At 40.4% G+C, this 21,513-nt stretch overlaps 1 protein-coding gene across 1 annotated transcript in view; it reads left to right on the top strand.

Moving 5' to 3' along the window:
- The window catches only part of GSAP (gamma-secretase activating protein), an 80,144-nt gene that overhangs the window by 38,217 nt on the left and 20,414 nt on the right, over positions 1–21,513 (top strand). The window contains 7 exon segments of the mRNA XM_034666964.1: positions 973–1,050; positions 4,987–5,079; positions 5,202–5,419; positions 7,222–7,291; positions 7,858–7,940; positions 10,890–11,043; positions 14,312–14,387. Coding sequence (XP_034522855.1) covers positions 973–1,050; positions 4,987–5,079; positions 5,202–5,419; positions 7,222–7,291; positions 7,858–7,940; positions 10,890–11,043; positions 14,312–14,387 — 772 coding nt within the window.

Genomic DNA, 21,513 nt, shown 5'->3' with positions numbered 1-21,513 from the left:
ACCTTTATTCTGTTTCACACATCTGCAGCCCAGGAAACTGATTTGTCAGCAGTCAGCCTGCAGGGATGAGTAAGTGCCCAAGCTTTTCCAGTTCTAAAGTTGGCCAGTGAACTAGAGTTGGCCCTTTAATAGTTCTAGCCTGAACCTTGCTAAGGCACATTTATTTTGCTTTGTTGGTTCCTTAAAATTAGTATTTGTGTAGTACATACTATGGGTGGAATTAAATTTTTTTTAATTTAAAACTTTTTTAATTAAAAAAGCTATGCCAGGCCACACCAGAGTTAATTCTGCAGGTGTGCCTAACGTTACCTTCAGAAGTTAGAAATCTAGGTAAAACAAGTTTAACACCTTAATAATGAAGAAACTAGAAGCAACTGCAGAAGTAGACATGCTTTAATAGCATAAGTTGGATTTTTCTTTTGCAGAAAGTTTTCATTCATTTTTCTAATGATTAATATAATGGTTAAAACCATAAATAAAACTTCTATGAAAGTTTTATTAAGAGTTACTAGTTCTGATGAAGAGTTAGAAAAGTGGAGAGAAGCCCAATACACTGAGTTTAGTTGATAGTCTACTACCCTTATAAGTGATTGAGAGAAGTCTCAGGAGGTCTTAATGACGGCAAGAACGTGTAAACCATGAGGGCCAGTGAGCCACCTAGTCTCCTCCATCTCTCAGATCTTGTAGATCCCTTCAGATCCTTCTGTCCGAGCACAACCAACCCTATGAGGTCTAATATTACACGATAAGCCCAGAACATCTACTGGATCCTGACTGTACTGTGATCAATCTTCTGTGCTGGCTTTTGGAGAATGATGGAGAACCATGAAATCTAGAAGTCAGAGACCCTCGCTTTGTCAGTTTCACAGCTCCTAATTGTTAAGAGTATTACACAGAGTAATAGCCTTGGATGGAATTCCGGCTCTTTGTTTCTTACCATTCTCTCCTTGGCCTCCTGTTCTCTCTCCACAGGGCACAGCAAGACCTTCACTGCTGCTCTTGGGAGTGTTGACTCACATGTGACTAAGGGCCTTACTTTTCTCAACCTTGGTGAGTGAGAGAGAGGGATTCATCTCTCTGCTCTGACCCTCCTTTCTAGTACATGTGATACTCAGCCATTTATATCTCATTTTCTTATCTGTACACCCCATTTTCTCCTGCCTCTGTAGGACTTGGCTTGTGATGACAACCACTGACCTTTTTGAAGCCTGAAAGGGGACGGTTTTCTCTGGAAACCTTAGCACCCCTAACTTCTCTGTTGTTCAAGGGTCAACCGTATTAAGTTAGTTAATATTTTTATAATATATTTTTTCCTGACCCGTATCTTTTTCTAGGCTGATAGACCAATCCTAATGAACATATTTGTGTCTCCCATTCAGATCAGCCTTTTGGGGAGGGGATGCACTTCCCTTTTTAGAGAACTCAGGCTGTGAGCTTTCCTATATTTTTAGTAGTCATCCTAAAAAGCCGTTTGTTAGTATAAAAATGATGACAGGGCTGCCTGGGTGGCTCAGTCAGTTAGGCGTCTGCCTTCAACTCAGGTTATGATCTTAGGGTCCTGGGATCCAGCCCCGTGTCCTTCTTCCCTCCCCCTGCCCCCAGCTTGTTCTCTCCCCCCGCCAAATAAATAAATCTTTTAAAAAATGATGACAGTGAATGGGATGCTCCCTAAAAGCCTATGAGAAATAATACATCATGTTGTCCCTTGATTCTAGAGAGGGCAAAGATCCTTGGGAAATTGTCCATTCCCTGTTGCTAATTGCTAAGAGCTTTCTAGCCCTATAAACGATTTATGGATCAGCTTGAACATGTTGATTTCACTGAGTAAATATGGTAAGGGAACTTGAGTGTTAGGTTTGAACACATTAATGGAGTCTATAATGAAGGAAATCAAGAAAGGGTTTATTGTATCAACCTACCGAAAGCTACTTTTCCATGTCAGTTGGGATGAGGGGCACGAACAGGTTAGCACAAGACTAAGTAACAGAACTATTACTTGCCTACCTATGGGACATGGCACAATATTCAAAAGAGAAAAGCTTCAGGTTCAGAGCACATGATTCTTTAATATGTTCTCCTATTTCTGTTCCCCAGTCTGTCTGCTATCATGACAAAAGTTCAAGAAGGTGTGATGTGAGGGCACTGGGCAAAATGAGAACGAAAATGATAAAGTTCATATAAAATATTTTTCTTTTGAACAATACTATAGCTGAGGTGAGATAGCGAATGCTGAGTGGGACAGTATGTGGTGAATGTTAACGTGAGCTTTGAACCTGTGGGAAATTGCCTTAGAGAGGCCTGATTCTACTGCTTCCTGTGGTAAGAGATAAATACAAGGTTTCCTGGGTCTGAGACTTGATTCTTATCAGAGAATACTACATCAACATGCCATCTCAAGAGTGATGTGGGAAACTTTCTACTAAAAAAAAAACAAAAACAGCATTTTGTGAGGTCAAAGGTGGCCTTCCTTTTTTTCCTCCTGAGAATGACTCTAGAAAAGGGCAGGCATGATTTAATCTACGGTCTTCAGACTGTGGAGCCGGCAGAAATCCTAGAGCTCTGTAAAAATAGGCTCTTACGTAAGTTATCTTTCCTTCTTATACGCATTTTATCTTCTTGGCACAAAATTATACCCAAGATTAAAACTATTCCAGAGGTAATTTTTATGTCAACAGTATTGCTTTTTGAATGATGTCTTTTTTCTTATTAATTGCATGCAATTGTCCTAAATTGTCACCCTGTTAAAAGGGACTTATGTTGATGAAAATATTAAAGAATAGAGTTTTTGGGGAAGTTTTCCATGAACCCAAACACCTCTATATAAGGAAGACATGCTTGTAAATAAAAAGCTACCATTTTAAAAATGAATACTATATGCTAAGCATGTTATTTCAGTTATCTTGTTCCTGACAACAATTCTGCTTGGTGATGTTATCCTCATTTTACAGATAATGAAACTGAGGCTCAGAAAGACTGAGGTGTGTTCCCAGGCTCCTTTTAGTGTCTCTTATCAGGGGCACTGTGTTAGTTTATTGCTGCTATAACAAATTATCATAAATTTAGGGCTTAAAGCAACGTAAACGCTGTCTTTTGGTTCTGGAGGTCAGAATTCTGAAATGAGTTTTGAGGGGCTAAAGTCATGGTGTGGGTAGAAATGGTTCCTTCTGGAGATTCTGGGGACGGATTCATCCTTGGCCTCCTCCAGCCTCTCGAGGCTAGCATTTCTTGGCTTGTGACCACATCCTTCTCATCTCTTTTATCCTCGCGTGATCTTCTCCCTCTCATAAACATATTTATGGTTACATTGGGTCTACTGGGATACTCCAGGATACTCTCCACATCTCAAGGTCCTTGATCCCATCTGCAAGGTGCCTTTTATCACTTCAGGTAACATATTCACAGGCTCTGGGATTAGCACATGAACATCTCTGAGGGTCATCATTTGGCCTATCACAGGCACTGTTGACATTTTTATGAGGCAGTACTTTTTGAGTGAGAGTGTCCTGCACATTGAGGGATTTAACAACCTTCACCAAATGGCAGGAGGACTCCCTCTTCCGTTCCAATGATTGCGACAACTCAAAACACCCTCATAAATTTCCAAATGCCTCCTCTCCGTAGAATGTAGTTACCACCATAGTTAACTGGTTAAATGCTAGGGCTAGGAATTAATTTAGGTCCTTTGATGCCTAAACCCTTTCCACCATACCCTAGTATATCATTATTTGTGTTTTTCTACTCAAGTGTTGCCGTAATAAGAATATTATTGCAACCATTTGTGCTATTCTCTTTAACATCACTTAACCCCCGGTGACCAAGAGGACAATTACTTAAGTCAACTGCTTTGAGTTTTACATCCCCTTCCCTTCCCTTCCCTTCCCTTCCCTTCCCTTCCCTTCCCTTCCCTTCCCTTCCCGTCCCTTCCCGTCCCTTCCCGTCCCTTCCCTCTGAATGCCTTCTATGCAAATGATTAGCATGTATTTCTTTGCTTCTTAGGAAAAAAGAGTCCAGCTGGCTCACTTATAATCTAAATGTGTCATCTGTATGAAATTCACTGCTATTGTGTGAAAAATTATTGGCAAGGGCTACTTCCACCTTCCCATTCTCCAGAACCTATTTTTACACTTCATCTCAATCTGTGTACAAGTGTTTTTGGTACAAAATTATCAAATGCAGGGACCGTGAAGGTGTGAATTCTCGGCAGCTCTCTATGCAAGGAAATATATTAGTACTTCACCAAGTGTTAGAATGCCTTCAGAGATTGTTTTGATGAATATCAGTTTATAAGGGTTTTCTTTTTTTTTTTTAAGATTTTATTTATTTATTTGATAGAGATAGAGACAGCCAGAGAGAGAGGGAACACAAGCAGGGGGAGTGGGAGAGAAAGAAGCAGGCTCACAGCAGAGGAGCCCGATGTGGGGCTCAATCCCATAACGCCAGGATCACGCCCTGAGCCGAAGGCAGACGCTTAACCGCAGTGCCACCCAGGCGCCCCTATAAAGGTTTTCTAAACAAAATGACGATGACGATAGTGATGATGATGACGAATAGGCAAACATAGGAAACAAAATTTTAGAGCTTCCCCCAACTGGCATAAATGAGCAGGGAAATTCCCATCATAAGCTATTCCCAGACTATCAGATAAAGGAATAATTCATATTTCTTGGTATTTTTTTATTCTAATTTGCTTTCAGAGGTCATTTAGGTTCATATAAAGCCACAGATCACTTAAGACTCAAAATTATAGATATCAATTAAGATAACCATGGCTAAATGTATGAAGAAAATTAGCCACAGATAGAAATAAATGAGATCTGGCTAGTAAGATGAAATGTACTGACATCAGGCAGTTTATTATTACGTTGATCAAAACTTTTGTGTTTTAAGAGGTTCAAAGACAAGTAGGGATACTGTGAAGTTCTGGGCTTTATCTTTCCTGTGCTGCTGTTGCCACATGCAGATAACTTTTATCTTTCTCTTCTACAGAGTATTATGTGGCTGTTTACTTACCTGGTCATTTCTTTCATCTTCTTAACATTCAACATCCAGACCTGATCTGCCACAGTTTGTTTGTGACAGGTATGGCTGTGGTTTTTCTCTTATGAACGTGGTCCATTTGGGTTTGTCTTGGCAATGTTTATGTTTGGGTGAGCGGGGTTTCTTTTATTTGCTGATCTCCTTTTTTTTTTTTTTTTTGCCAGGAAACAATGAAGTGGTTGATATGCTACCTCATGGTCCTTTACAGTCACTATCAGGGTCCCTGGTACTGGATTGGTGTTCTGGAAAGCTCTATAGGGCAGTCCTCAACCAGTCCTATTTATTACAGTTCCTATGGAACACTCAGCTAGACTGTGAGAAGATGGCCGTGTTGCACTGTGTGCTCTCCTGTGGCCGAGACCCCCAGTTCCTGGAAGCCAAGGTGGTTATGTAGCTTCAGTTTAAAAATTAGCAAATAGACAACATCAGCTGTATACATTTGTGGTTGAAATGAACAGAAGTCTTTTTTATTTGGTAATAATTAATTGAAGTTTCTGGTCTCCATTCTGATTTGAACATATTCTCTTCTTGTGCTACTTTTTTATGGACCCCCGACTGTGAGCATGTCTGTTCTTTTGACTACTCTCTCTTCCATACTGTGCATATGTGTTAGCTGTATCAGTAACATTCCAAGAAAGTGCTCAGTAAATAGTAAATAGTTTCTCAAATACCTACTTTTTCTCCTAGTCTATATTTGGTGTATAGCCTCAAAAGAACTAAAATCTGGTGGCAAATATTTATTACATTTTTATAAAGATTATTTATATATTGCATGATTTGATTTCTGAAGCACGTTCACACATTTTGTCCTTTAATTTTACAGCTGTCTTGTGAAGTTGGAGAAATCCCTCTATTAGACTTGATTGGGACCAATGGGTGGTTGGGTAATTGAAGAAAAGATATCTTAAACATTTTATTTTAACCTAAAACAAAACGAAAAAAGTATATTTATTCACCTATCTTTTGATGTGGTTTAAGACCCTTTCTTTGTAGATTAGCTGGTTGGAGTTCAAAATCATTTTTCTTACATAAAACCACTAGTAATGTGCTGTCTCTGACTTCATTACTTTCTTCTTCTTCCTTGTTTCCTTAACCTTACTCTCTCTTTTTTTAACCGAAGGAGAGCCATATTTTAAAGATCTTTTCAAAACAATTCGTATCTATTGGGCAAAATTTTCTTATCTTTTACAGTTGTCTCACACGTAGTTTTTTTTAGTGAGTGTTTCAGATATGCCTTTGAGTCTTTCCAAAGCACTCAACTTTTATTGACCAAACAACACTCTCTTTGCATCCGTATTTCATTTGTCTATGGTAATATTTTATTAAATTACCTAATTTTGAAGATAAGTACAACCAGCATGCATAGGTTTGGAAATAAAAACAACAAAATTTATGGGTACGCCTGGGTGACTCAGTTGGTTAAGCATCTGCCTCTGGTTCAGGTGGTCCTGGGATCGAGTCCCGCATTGGGCTCCTCCCTCAGCGGGGAGCCTGCTTCTCCCTCTGCCTGCTGCTCCCCCTGCTTGGGTGTGCTCACTCTCTCTCTCTCTCTGACAAATAAATAAATAAAATCTTAAAAAGAAACAACAAACAACACTTATTGGTAGAAGCAGACATGTGAGAGTGCTCTCTGGCTAGGCAAGCGGCATAGTATCCTTCAGTCCTAAGGCTGGGAACAAGGAGTTTCAGTCTGCCAGGAGGTGAGGATGGTTGTGGTGACTGAGAGAGTTGTTGTTACATGACCTTGGGAGGACCATGCAGTGATGCCCACGAAGGTTAAGTGATGTGACAACATTCACACTCATGTCTGACCTGAATTCAAATCCAGGTCTGCTGCCTTCGAGCTTTGTGGTGTGATTTGGTTTGGTTTTCTCCTGTATACACCAGCTCTTCACACTGGTACTTTGCTATAACATGACCTACTCTAGCAAAAACAAACATGGGGTTGAAGAAGGCTTATTTGGATTTCAGCCAGGGGCATTTATTAAAAAGATATATAAAATGGACCTGATTATAAGACTGCTTAAGCCACAATACTGCATTATGTGCCTTGAAGGGAAGTAAGTGTATTCTTCGGCAGTTCCAAAATACAGAATTTTTAAAGATTCACATTTTGTACTTCTTTGGTGGTGGAGACAGGGTGCAGATGTAAATACCAACAGATTTGTCTTCTTATTTTTAAAGATCATTCAGTGGATTTCTGAGAGCATCTCTGCCTGCCATTCATTTGACCTCATTCAGGAATTTATAATTGGTAGGTGTTGCTGAGGGTGCATATTAAGTTGAATCCTTGACCCTTTTGCTGGAGGGAAAGCAGCAAATTGATAATGCCTCAATCTGTCAAAATGTTGGTTAGAAGCATTTCTTTTTTTTTTTTTTACTCTATTTCAGTCAGCACCTAATTAAATTTCGTCCTCTCGTGGTCTTGTGAGAAGCTGAGACAGTTCAGAGACTGATGTGATACGATATGATCTTGATTCTCTAATTATTAGTGATTTTTTTTTTCCCAGTAAGATATAAAAAATTTTCTTAGTTCAGTTTTGTGTTGGCCGTTTCTGTGTGAAGTGGCATAATGTCATTTTGGGTTAGATAGAAGGTGCCAAATAATTTTTTTTTGAAGTTATTCTCATTGTAAAGAGCAGAACCTGAATGTTTCATAAAGGTAGAACCATAATGGTTAGTTAGCCTTTTGAAGATAAGGATAAGGCAATAAAAACTTTTTTGGGGTTTGTTTGTTTCGGTGAATTACAGTGTCTACTGCCTTCTTATTATTATTAAACCATGTCTTTCTTTTTTTTTTTCTTTCAAAAATCTACTCAGCTTCTTCATATTGGAGCATATACCCAGAGACAAGTAACATGGATAAACTTTTGCCATATTCTTCAGTGTTCGCTTGGAATACAGTAAGTTAATGCTTTGTATTCCTTATGTAATTAAAATTGATTCATCAGTTGTGGGTCATTTGTAGGATATCCCTGTCGCAGTACCCATAGCTGTGATTTCATTAGTTTATTCTGACTGATAAGGATCTGACTTGGAGTTTCCTGGCAAAAATATAATAATGAATCCTTGCTGTTAGCCCAAGGTAGTGATATAAAATAGTAGAAGTGAAGGAGAAGGTGCAGGATATGTGTTACTCTACTTACTACTAAGCAGAATAAAGCCTCTATCATCTTCAAATAGTATTTTAATTTTTTTTTTTTTAGCAACTAGTGGATTAAAATACTTCTTAGGTTTTTATAAACAAGGAATGGGTGGACCACTGCTGTTGTTGTAAGCTATTCTATTTCCTAAATAGATTGACCCCTTTTCCCAGCCTCATAAGGAAAATCTGTAATAACTATAGAGCTTCAAGGTCAGGGAAAGTTAATAATCTTAAGCAAAATTCACTCCATTCAATCTTTTCTTCCTCTTGGCCCTTCCTCCCAATTTTTCAATTGGGAGGTGCTGAGCTAAGATTTTGTTTATTTTCTCTAGAACATGGTGCAGTAAACTGAGATTTGTTGGATCAGAAAGTGAAAACCCTGAAAAAGGTTTCTTCTTTCCTACTTAGATGTTAGAACTACATGCTTAGTCTGAAGGCAGAGGTTTGTATCAAAAAGGCATTTAGAAAAATGAATTGAATTTAGGTAACACAGACATAGGAAAATAAGTACTGGGATAAATTGTGACACTTGTGCATTTTGTATTTAGACTATCTAAATAGAGTCAGGTAAGTCTGATTAATTCTAAATGTTTGTTATGCACAGCGGTAGTGTTTTTCTAAAGACCCTTCTGTCTTTTACTGTTAAGGGTTATTCAGTGTTCTTGCCTCACTGTAGGCAAGGGAGCTCGTTCCTTCTCCAAGCCCTCACTGTTTGCTTTGAGAACTCTTGTGAATATATATGCACGGTCTCTGGTGATGTGGCAGGAAGTTTGCAGGTTAAACCACAGGGGAGTCAGGAACTGCACCTCTTTGTTTCCTTCCCTCACCACCCAACACTGTCACCCTCCAGTTAGTGTCTGGGAGGAGGGGACCAGGAACCCCTGTAGTTCCCAGAGTTGTGTTTAAAGATGGAGCCTGTGTTCACTGGATATCATGTGAGAGGCTCGTCTTGAGACCGCAGGTCCTCATTTTTGCATTTCTCATGACTGCGGGGAGGAGGAACTATTGTAGACATGCAGATGATGTCAGGAAGTCCTGTGAGAGTGTACTGTAAAAACCCCACAGTTCTAACCACCATCTACTGAGCTTATTTTAGGGTTTACGATGTTGCTCTAAACTTCAGGATGTTGGAGTAGGTTACCTTAAAGTTCTCTTCTAATCCTGAAATTCTGAGTCCCTGCTTCTCTTTAGCAATGATGTAAATCTTTTGCCTTTTCTTTTTCTAATCTGCAAATCCTCTTATTCCTACACCTTAATAAACCCTTGCCAGAATAAAAAATATTAATTTCATACTTCTGTATGGAGACAGATTATTTCTGTAAATAACAGAATTGGATTTTTTTAAGATACTAGAACATATGGTGCTCTTACATATAAATAATCCTGAATTATGCTTTGCAAACAATTAGCCTTGTTATTCCTATTTTAAGATGCCATTTATAACCTAAAGCTATAGTGAAATCTTAATGCTTTTTTGAAGTGTCTTCTCTTACCAAGTAGTGATAAATGAAACACAAAATATATTCTTAACACAGGCTTTCTGTGGTCACAGTGAATAACTCAGTTGCTTAAATATTCTGAAAATTTATTTCTGCATTGCTCTGGTGCCCCTTTCCACAGGAATATTGCATGTCAGTAAAAATCTAGTACATTTAAGTTCTAAACAAATACCAGATTTTATGTCTACAGAACACCTTCTAAATTATTTTCTCATATATCGTCTACTTTTTTTTTAGAATATAAAAGATGAATTCATGAGTTGAGAGGCTAATCTACAGTTAATATAGAAATACACTTCTAGGGGCGCCTGAGTGGCTCAGTCGTTAAGCATCTGCCTTTGGCTCAGGGCGTGATCCCGGCATTCTGGGATCGAGCCCCACATCAGGCTCCTCCGCAGGAAGCCTGCTTCTTCCTCTCCCACTTCCCCTTCTTGTGTTCCTTCTCTCTCTGGCTGTCTCTATCTCTGTCAAATAAATAAATAAAATCTTAAAAAAAAAAAAGAAATACACTTCTGAAGTAGCTGAATGTAGGGCAATTTTGGAAGCTTATATTTTTATTGAAATCTTTGTTTTAATGCTCACTAGTTAGCAGAACGTTACAATTTGGATTTCCTAATACAAATTATACATCTTTCATATTTTCCATGGTGATACTGCTGCATCAAGTCTTTATGGGGATCTTTTATTTCTGAAATTATGGTGGAGGATGAGGAGAAGGAAAATTTTTCACCAAAATCAAAAAAGAACCCCACTTAATCTTGGTTCCTTCTAGCCAGGCAGGGGCCAACTATAATTTAATACATATAAGCAAAAGAGAAGAAGAGGGAAGGAGCAATAAAACAAAGAAGGAACGTGCCCCCTTATTACTACATTTGATGGTGCACATGTAATTTGCCTCATTTGTTCTTATATGGAGATGTGTAAATAACACACTATTTGCCCTGTATTTCTAATAGTCTTCCCCTTTCCTTCAGAGATGCTGTCCTCTATTGTAATCATAACTTTAAAGACTATTTCCCTTCCCAAGGCAAGAGATGGACTGTGTTCACTGTTATTTATAAACCCCAAGGTTTATTTAAAGTAGAGGTTAGCAAACTGGGAGCTGCCCTCAGCTTCTGTCTGTGCAGAAAACACTTCCTGAAGGTTCAAGCTTGCTGTGCTTGATACGTTTAGCAGTCGTGTGTGTGTGTGTTTTTCTCCCACCGTAGGAAATTCCTGGAATAACCCTTGTGACGGAAGAGATCGCCTTGCCTTTCATGAAGGTAAGTCCTTCCAGAGAGAGACAAAAGCACACCGTGCATGGCTTCAGTGCTGGCCTCCACACGCAACTGGAGTTCCAGCTCCACTGCCCCAAGTACCATGGTGGCTCCCACAGGGCTTGCAAATTGTTAGGGGGCAGATGGGGGGAAGGGTAGGGTAGGGTTAGTTCCCTAGCAAATCCTTCCTAAGGGGTTGAGTCATCACTGAGGATGATATTATGGCAATTCTTAGGAATACTCTTTGGAGAGGGAAGTTTTCTGAAGATAGAGAATTATGGGGCTCAACCTAAACCACATAGAACTCGTCTTTTCCACTGCGCCTCAAACCAGTCCACACTGGAGGAGTTCTTGTAGATTGTCCTTAGAGACCTGGTAGCTGCTTCTTACTTCCTTCATGTCCCCTCAACACACACACACAAATACACAGTCTTAAACCCATTAACTAACCTGGGCTGGGATTATCTAATTTCCTTCTGGTTCTAAGAACAGCTTTTCTGTTTCTCAAAAGTGACCTGTGTTGGCTCCGTATGTGGCCTCTGTGAAGCTCCTGCACACCTCCTTCCTGCCACTAAGCGGTAGCTATTAGTGTCTCTCTCTGATCTGGTGGTTTCAGAAGAGTTTCTGAGCACAACAGGGAGAATGGGGTGGGGTGGGTGAGTAGAAAAGAATGTGTATGTAGCTAAAAACTGGAGAGTATTTTAGCAGTTTCCTTGCAGCTCCTTTGTTGTTTTTGGCATCACCTCCTGTTAATTATAGCTTGGTGTGTAGTGGGAAATCTCAACTTTTGGCAGCAGGCAGCTCACTGTGCTGCCGCTCTTATTTACATTTGATTCTTTCCTATCCAGGGAGGGCAGGCCAGGCCTGGGCAGCCCCAGGGGGTGGAGCCGAAAGCCTGAGGTCTGAGGTCACAATGATGCACTGGGAGTGGGAGAGGGCCGCCTGGGGCAGGTTTAGCAGTCCGGGTTTTGGTCCTAAAAAACGTCCTCCAAGGACACTGACAGGTGATGGTTCTGGGCCACAGCCCGAGATCACTGTGAAGCCCTCCAAAGGGAGGAAGGCTAAAGGAAAAGAAAGGTTTGATTAATAGCTGAAAACGTTCTTATTAAGAGCCTCCATCCTTGGGGCGCCTGGGTGGCTCCGTCATTAAGCATCTGCCTTCGGCCCAGGGCTGATCCCGCCATTCTGGGATCGAGCCCCACATCAGGCTCCTCCGCTGGGAGCCTGCTTTTTCCTCTCCCACTCCCCCTGCTTGTGTTCCCTCTCTCACTGGCTGTCTCTCTGTCAAATGAATACATAAAATCTTAAAAAAAAAAAAAAAAGAGCCGCCATCCTTTCCCTGTATTGTTTCTGTGTTTATCACTAGTCCTGTCAAACCCATAATGTGTTTAATGGACACACAAGAAACCTGTGAAGAGAATTTTAAAGAGAAAGTAGTGTCACCCATAATTCTACAGTTCTTAACGTATCAACTGTCCATCTCCCCGCCCCCCAATTTCCTCCTGGCCTTTGTCATAGGTATGCATAGTAGTGACAGCCATCCAGAGGTATAAAGATTGCCAATTATATCAAACAGTTTCATGCTGCTACGTGAACTTTGTAATTATGACCTCTTGTGGCTCCAGAAGATTCTGCTGGGTTGTTGGGTCCTAAGGAATCATTTTTCTGTTTTGAGACATTTAGTTTGTCTCCAGCTCCCATTAAAAAAAAAAAAATTGCTGTTAAAAATAATGTTGCAGTGAATATTTTTATCTAGACAGCTTTTCCTTTGATTTATTCATCCAAGGTTAAATATCCAGGAATTTTACTGGGCAAAAAGACTATGACAGTTTTGAAAACTTTTGTTTCTTATTGCCAAATTGGTATTCAAAAAAAAGTTGTGATTAAGTTACAAGGAATTTATGAGTTTATCAGTTTTACTATAACCTTATCACCATTGTGTATTGTTATTTAAAAATTAAGTAAATATAAAAGAGTGATATGAAGGTTTTCTTAATTTTTTACCCATTGGCTTATTCTAAGAATATGATTTGACTTTGCTTAGGAATGAAGTGGCTTATTTTTGCACTTTTTTTCTTTTTTCTATTTGTGTGTGTGTATTTGTGTGCAAAATGATGTTTTTATATTATTCATGTGTTTTTCTCTCCGATATTCACTCTGCCATCTCCTCACTTTTTTCTCCTCTCCCCTAATTAGCATTTGGCCCTGCAGACAGATGTTTCCCATTAACCATTCCCAGACATGCTCGGGAGCTCCCTCACTGCTCCATGTGTGTCTACATGCTGGTAGGAAGTGTTACACAGTACACGTTCGAACTGTAGATCTCTTCATTACCTTGTCCACGCATACGCAGACACAATCTGTCAGGGAAGGCCAAGGTACGCTGCTGGGATGGGCCTTGGGGTCTGGAGGAGATGGTCCTAGATTTGGTTTGAGCAGCTCCCCAGCCCCCACCCCAGTCACTCAGCAAGGGAGACAGACACAGGACACCTGGCTCTGATCTTTCTCATTTGTTTCCCCATTCCTGTTTGCACAATACCCCTCACTAGAAGCCGCTGCCTTTGACCAACTTCTACCCCAAGCCCCAGCTTAATTATATTGCGATGGACCTGCTTGCAGGGGCACATCCCACCCTCGGCTCCTCCTCCCTCCCCAGCCCCTGTTCTCGCCATGCTTATTCAGCTCAGGAGTTGGCTCTGAGTACCTATGACCTGAATCACGAGTTACCTTTCGAAATGAATGCATGCTTTCTGCCAGACTTTCCACGAGGCCCGAGGGACCCTTATTTACTCTCACCACATTTACTTCCATTCTCCTTGGTAGATGACTGCCCTGATAAGGAGTCAGGAGAGGGAAGGGCAAAGTGAAGCTAGATAAGCACTTTCTTCCTGCTCCCTCTGCAAAGAACTCTCCAGTGGAGTACTTTACAAACGTTTAATGTAGGAATATGTAATTTAACTTGGCATAAGCCAGTTAAATTAGCAGTTTATCACCTGAAAGACAAGTGGCTTCCTTACTTTATAAAATGGTTTCCAAAAGAATTTTAAACAATTAAACAAGTAGTATATTGAAACAAGGTCCTTGCCTTAAAAGCAATGTTACCAAGAGTGACCTTCCCACGAAGGATCTTAACCCTTCATAAAACATGGTTTTCTCTAGGGAAGTGGCAATTTTCATGAAAGTTTTAAAATTACCCTTGATTTTATAGTGAGAAGAGAAACTATTAAAACCATCTGACCACAGGAAGCCCATAAAGATTAGAAAATACATAGAAACAATAACTTACTGGAATATAAAGATAAAAGGTGAATGAGCATGCCACAAATGGAGAAATGGGAGTATTTTTACATATTTTTTAAGCCCGATGTCTTTAGTTTCATTTTATAAAGTAAGGAAAGCTTTTTTAGATTAACTATCTGATCCAGAGACTGGGAAGGCCAGAAAGACTTAATGCCCTTCCCACTTACGTCCACTCAGAAGTCATTGTGTTCCTTCAGGTGTCTGTTAGGGGGTCTCCGTGCCCCTGAGCCATTGGGAAAACAGTTGTTGGCACCTCAGCTCTTCTCTCGTCAGAGACTTGTTTATTTAATTATGCTTCTTCACTTAGAACGTGTTTTAAGAATACTGTTTAATTGGGCAGAGCATGAGTATTGCTTAGCGAAATACAAAAGACTTTTTTCCTTGACCCTCCCAATACAGACAACCACTGTCATTTAAATAAAAGTTTTGTTAGGGATCCAAAGTATCAACAAAATTACAATGGAATAGCTTACAATTTTTAAAAATGAGGATTGTTGCTTTGATAACAATATAGTACCAGAAATGTCAATTGGTTATGTGGGAAATACTGATTTTGCCAAGTTCAGTTTCTACATACGTGATACTATGATATTGCTAGAAATACACATTTGCTCTTCATCCATGACTCCTGGCACAGGAGTTCCTAAAATCCTTGTAATTTCCTAAGAGCTACAGGGACATCTTTTGTTATATTTAGTGTTTGTTCCCAGTTCCTGAAATAGCACAAAGGTGAAAAGAATGTCTTTTGTTATTCATAACAAGCCCCTTTCTGCTACACCTGAGTTATGTTAATGAGGTGATTTTTTGGAAAGCACCTAAGACTGGGGGCTGGTTGCTTAAAGAACCAAACGTGTGATTAGAAGGTTGGAATTTTCAGCCCCCTCCCTCCTCTCACTTCCGGAGGCAAGAGAGTGGCTGGGAGATTGAGTTCAGTCACCAGTGGCCAATTATTTAATCAATCCTGCCTGGGTCATGGAGCCTCCATAAAGAACTCTTACTGAAGGAGTTTGGAGAGCTTCTGAGACAGATGAACGTGTGAAGGAATAGGAGGGTGGTTTGCCTCAAGAGCACATGGAAACTCTGAGCCCTTTCCCACATGCCTGGTCCTACCCATCTCTTCCATCTGGCTGTTCCTCGGTTGTAGCCTTTTACAATAAACCAATACAGAATAGGTAAACTGTTTTCTTGAGTTCTGTGAGCTACTCCAGGGAATTGTCAAACCCAAGGAGGGGGTCTTAGGACCCTCCAATATATAGGCAGCTTGTGGGATCCAATGCTGTCTCCAGGTAGGTAGTGTCAGAATTGAGTTAAATTGTAGGACACCCAGGTGGTGCTGGAGAATTGGTGGATGTTGCCGGGGCGGGAGGCAGGGGGTCTCCCACATCTGGAGCCCAGAAGTGAAGTCTTCTGTGAGTAGATTGTTGTAGAAGAAAAAGAAGAACATATTTTCTGGGACAGTGAATAATGGAAAGTTAGTTAATATTGTCAAACATAATTTTATGATGCTACAAAGAAATATTACTTCTTAGAGACAGAGCACCAGGTTGATATAGTCATTCCTGTCATATCTACAGAGATGGGGGTAACTTCAGTTTATATCTCAGGTGATGAAATTGAGGAACAGACCCAGCCACTAGGCTATGCTGCTGTTCTTCATAGGTTTGGTTGGAGATGTACTGTTTAATGCTTAAGGTTGAAAGAAGACAAATATCTTCGAGTTGGCTTTCTCAGGGCATATGCTGGTTATGAGATGGAACAGTTTAGAACCATTTTGTGATTACATTAAAAATGCAGCACATTAAAAATGGCTAAGAGGGGCACCTGAGTGGCTCAGTTGTGAAGCATTTGCCTTCGGCTCAGGGTATGATCCCAGGGTCCTGGGATCGAGCCCTGCATCAGGTTCCCTGCTCCGCTGGGAAGCCTGCTTCTTCCTCTCCCACTCTCCCTGCTTGTGTTCCCTCTGTCACTGGCTGTCTCTCTGTCAAATAAATAAATAAAATCTTTTAAAAAAATAAAATAAAGATGGCTAAGAGAGCGGCACCTGGGTGGCTCAGTTGTTTAAGTGTCTGACTTCAGCTCAGGTCATGATCCCAGGGTCCTGGAATCGAGCCCTCCATCTGGCTTCCTGCTCTGTGGGGAGCCTGCTTCTCCCTCTCCCTCTGCCCCTCCCCCCTCCTTGTGCATGCTCTCTCTCTCTCTTTCTCAAAAAAATAAAATCTTTTTAAAAAGTGACTAAGAGAACTACCCAGCTGGGCAAAGAAGAGAGATTGTATTTTTCTAGATGTGGGGAACAAAGAGGCCATTAATTTATAAATAGGATAACTGGCACTTGCCACATGCAGTCCCCTTTGCAGGAAGCCTCAGGAGTTCCAGTCACTGGTCCTCTGTATGGATCTGCTGGTCTGTTCAGAGCACTTGGACTTGGTATGGTGCTTTGCTAGTTTCGTGCAGACACAGGTGTTTCTATTTTATTCTGTCTGTGCTAGAGGTAGGGGGTCACTGTGTTTCTCTGGGCTGCAAATAGAAGTTGATACCGAGATGGAATCTCCTGAAAGCCAAATTGGACTGATACTTTAGTTCTGCTCGCTGAGCCCTGGCATGGAGAGTAAAGGTTTTCTCTGAGTTGGCCTCTTCTCCTCTAAGAAGATGAGGGTTAATCAGCAGATGTAGGACCAAAGCCAGAGTGCTTTTTAGAAATGAAAGGCAGATGTCTTTTTCCTGGCAGTAATTTGCAGATGAGCAGTACCATGGGCTTTTTTTTTTTTTTTTTATCTCCTAAAATCAACTAGCAATCCAAATCATAAAAGGGGAACAATCCCTTAGTGTAACCCTCTGGTCCTTTTGTTCAATTAATAGTTTCGATGGGTTTCATTTGGTAATTATTTCATGTCCTCCTAAGAGGCAAAGTGAGATTCTTTTTTTAACGTAATCTCCACACCCAATATGGGGCTTGAACTCACTACCCCGAGATCAAGAGTCACAGGCTCTGCTGACTGAGCCAGCCAGGTAACCTGATTTTTCAAGAAGAGATTTGGGATTATTTCCCTTCTTTCACAGTCAAACTTTAAAGCTCCTCCTTGTGCAAGAAAACACTTCTGGGGTTTCCTTGAGAATCTGATGGCTTCTCACACCAGCATCACCCAGAAGTAGCTACATTCATGAGTATTTTCTTAGAAAATATTTTTGTGTATTTTAAGGCTTTCTGCGCTCCTCTGAAGTAGCCTGCAGTGTGCTTCTCGGGCTGTTGTGGCTTTTACTTTGTGTAGATGCCGTTGTCCCTGATGAACACAGTGTTCAGTTCACAACGAGTTCCCTAAGTACTAACTGGCCGATAAAGGAGTGTTTTCCTGTGCTCCCAGGTTGGCTGTTCCGGATGTGATTGTACAGCTTCTGCTCCCTCTTCCCCCCATTCTGTGCTCAAGCATCTAAAATTTTTATCTTGGAGCTGCTTTAATTCTCTGGGTTAATGAGCAGGCTGGTGTTCCCTTGATGTCCGAGATCCCTGGATTGGCTCTAACCTCCTCTTTAACCCTGTCTCCTATTAATTAACGACACAATCACACCATTTTTCAGACAGCTGGTTCTTGATCAGCCTGTAAGCCAGAAGCACGGAGGTGAGGCAAACACGTGAGGGCGGGTGGGAGATGGAGATTACCTGGGCATGCTCAAGCGGTGTTTCTGCCCTGGTTGAGCACTAGGGTTGCCTGGGGAACTTCTAAAACTCAGAAAGCTCAGGTCTCACCCCACCACAGTTCAGTGTCTAGGGGATGCTAGCCAGGTGTTTGCTGAGCTTGGGAATCACATGCTAGAGGCTGATATCTTCACCACAGAGAATGAAATGCTCTTGGTTGCTTTCTCTAATGCTCTCTGATCTTAACCCAGAATCCACATTCTCGTCTCTCAGTCTTTGCTCACTCCCTATGTGCCCTATCTGGAACATCCTCTCCTTGTCTTTCACTTACTCAAATCCATTTTCAAACTCTGGGTCTTATCTATTACCCAGGCTTCCAAATAGGCCTTCCAATACACAGTGATCTCCAAGATTTTTCATAACTTAAAATATCTTATCACTTATTGGGGCGCATGGGTGGCTCAGTCAAGCGTCTGCCTTTGGCTGAGGTCGTGATCCCGGGGTTCTAGGATCAAGTCCCACATCGGACTCCTTGCTCAGGGGGGGCCTTCTTCTCCCTCTGCCTCTGCTTCCCCCTGCTTGTGCTCTCTGTCTCTCTGTGTCAAATAAATAAATCTTAAAAAAATTTATATCACTTACCTCATAGATACCACGTAGTGACATATGCCACTAGTTGTTTTCGTCTACGTTTTAGCATCCCGCCTGGTGACCTTCTTGAAAGACCTATAGGTTTATAGTAAAATACTTCCAGGACTTTTGGTGAACTGTGTTTCTTATCTAAATATAAGTGGGTTTTGTTTGTTTATTTTTAAAACTCCGATCCTTTTCCTTCTAACTCGGGTTTTGAACTATTGTAGGTTATGGATTCCTTTGAACATCTGGTGCAAGCTGTAGGCCTTGTCCCCAGAAATGTGCTCCCACAACTCACTCCATTCTGCATACAGTCAGTGGGTTCCTAAGCCCCTTTGTAGCCCATCCATGGACTTGTTTAATCTGTTTATTCTCAGCTAAGTAAAGGGATTTTTTTCGTGGGGGCAGAAGGGGAAGGAAGGTCGCTTGGGAGAGATCCTTTCTGAGGAGCTACAGTGTGTGTGTGGGGTCTTCTGACAGGACAGTGACATTTGGCCTGAGGGGAAGAGGCCCTTTGATGGGTAGAAGGGCATCACTGTTCCTCAAGAGATCGCAAGGACCACAGGGTGGGGGACTGCGGCAGCAAAGGAGGCAGAGCTAGTATCTTGGCCAACCACTAGATGTCACCACGACATCATTTAGTTGTGGGGCTTTGGTACTAGTGCGCCAGAACTCAGGAGTAGAATAGCAAGAAAGCTGCAGTGACTTCCTGTCAGGGATTTAATGCTGCCAAATGTTGGCAGAATTTGCTTTCATTATTATTTTTTTCAATAGAAGGAAGACTAAAGGGTGGATAAAGGTACATTAATTATAAATAAGTTGAAAGGGGAAGAAAAGTTGAGTGAGGTGGATCAATTAGGGAGTGTGATGTGACACCAGGGTTCTAGTTTCCCCTAGAAATGACCTGTGAGAAGAGATGTTGGTTGGATGGACCTTTCAGGCTTCTAAAATAGCCAGTTAATTTATTATGTAATTTACCAATGTGCCAAAATTCATTTTGAACCAATAGTGAACTGTCCTTTCAATAAGAATTTGGATAATGTGCTACTATTTAACATAAGGGCATTTTTCCTGATTGAGGCATATTTTATTTAAGTTCTATTTTTTTTCTTGCACTATAGCCAAGGCTATTACCACACTAGGCATTAGCTCACTTTGTTTTATGGCTACACATTGCACTTTTGGCCCTAGTCAAATCTTTTACAAACATATATTTTGGCAAGAAAGTATATAATAAATCTATCTTCATTGATTTAAGAGAACCGTTTGTGTCAGTATATCCTTTGATATCAGCCACAGAAACACTTTTCTAGATAATGTCTCCTTAGGCAAAAGAAACAAAAGCAAAAATAAACTACTGGGACTACATCAAAATAAGCTTTTGCACAGCAAAGGAAACCATCCATAAAACGAAAAGGCAACCTACTGAATGAGAGAAGATATTTGAAAATAATATATCCAATAGGAGGTTAGTATCCAAATTATTTAAAAAACCTATACAACTCAACACCCCCAAAACAAATAATCCAATTAAAAAATGGGCAGAAGACCTGAATAGACATTTCTCCAAAGAAGACATCCAGATGGACAGCAGACACATGGAAAGATGTTCAACATTATTCATCAGGGAAATGCAAATCAAAACCACAATAGATTTCACCTCACTCCTGTCAGAGTGGCTAGAATCAAAAAGACAAGAAATAACAAGTGTTGGTGAGGATATGAAGAAAAAGGAACCTTCATGTTCTGTTGGTGAAAATGCAAATTGGTGCAACCACTGTAGAAAACAGTATGGAGGTTCTTCAAAAAATTAAAACTAGAATTACCATATGATCTAGTAATTCTACTGGGTATTTACTCAAAGAAAATGACAATACTAATTTGAAAAGATATATGCACCCCTATGTTTATTGCAGCATTATTTACAATAGCCAAGATATGGAAGCAACCCCAGTGTCCATCCATAGATGAATGGATAAAGAAGTGGTATACATATACAATGGAATATTAGTCATAAAAAATAATGAGATCTTGCCATTTGCAACAACATGGATAGGCCTATAGGTATAATGCTAAGTGAAATAAGTCAGACAGAGAAAGGCAAATACCGTATGATTTCACTTACATGTAAAATTTAAGAAACAAAACAAATAAAAAAAGATGTAAAACCAGACTCTTAATTACAGAGAACAAACTAGTGGTTATCAGAGGGGAATGGGGGTGAGGGATGGGTGAAATTGGTAAAGGGGATTAAGAGGTAAAACCTTCCAGTTATAAAATAAATAAGTCTTAGAGATGAACAGTACAGCAGAGGGAATCTAGTCAATAAGATTGTAATAATGTTTGGTGACAGATGGTGACTACACTTATTGTGGTGATCACTGAGTAATGTATAGAATTCTTGAATCACTGTATGTACTCCTGAAACTAATATAGCATTGTATGTTAATTATACTTAAATTTAAAATTAAAAAATTAAAAAACAGGGGTACCTAGGTGGCTCAGTTGGTTAAGCATCTGACTCTTGGTTTCAGCTCAGGTAATGATCTCAGGGTGGTGGGATTGAACCCTGCATTGGGCTTTGCGCTCAGCGGGGAGTCTGCTTGAGATTCTCTCTCTCCCTCTCCCTCTGCTCCTCTGCCCACTCTCACACATTCTCTCTCTTAAATAAATAAATCCTAAATTAAAAAATTAAAAAAAATTGTGTCAATGCATCTTTCAATTTAAAAAAATGTATTAGTATTGCATTGTATTTAAAAATAAATATAGTGGGGGCACCTGGGTGGCGCAGTCGTTAAGCGTCTGCCTTCAGCTCAGGGCGTGATCCCGGCGTTCTGGGATCGAGCCCCACATCAGGCTTCTCCACTAGGAGCCTGCTTCTTCCTCTCCCACTCCCCCTGCTTGTGTTCCCTTTCTCACTGGCTGTCTCTCTCTGTCAAATAAATAAATAAATAAAATCTTTAAAAATAAATAAATAAATAAATAAATAAATAAATAAATAAATAAATAAAGTGG

This window comes from Ailuropoda melanoleuca, chromosome 1, assembly GCF_002007445.2.
Source record: "Ailuropoda melanoleuca isolate Jingjing chromosome 1, ASM200744v2, whole genome shotgun sequence".
Lineage (NCBI taxonomy): Eukaryota > Metazoa > Chordata > Mammalia > Carnivora > Ursidae > Ailuropoda > Ailuropoda melanoleuca.
The sequence above is the reverse complement of the archived record's forward strand: the minus strand, read 5'-3'. Positions and strand labels throughout refer to the sequence as shown.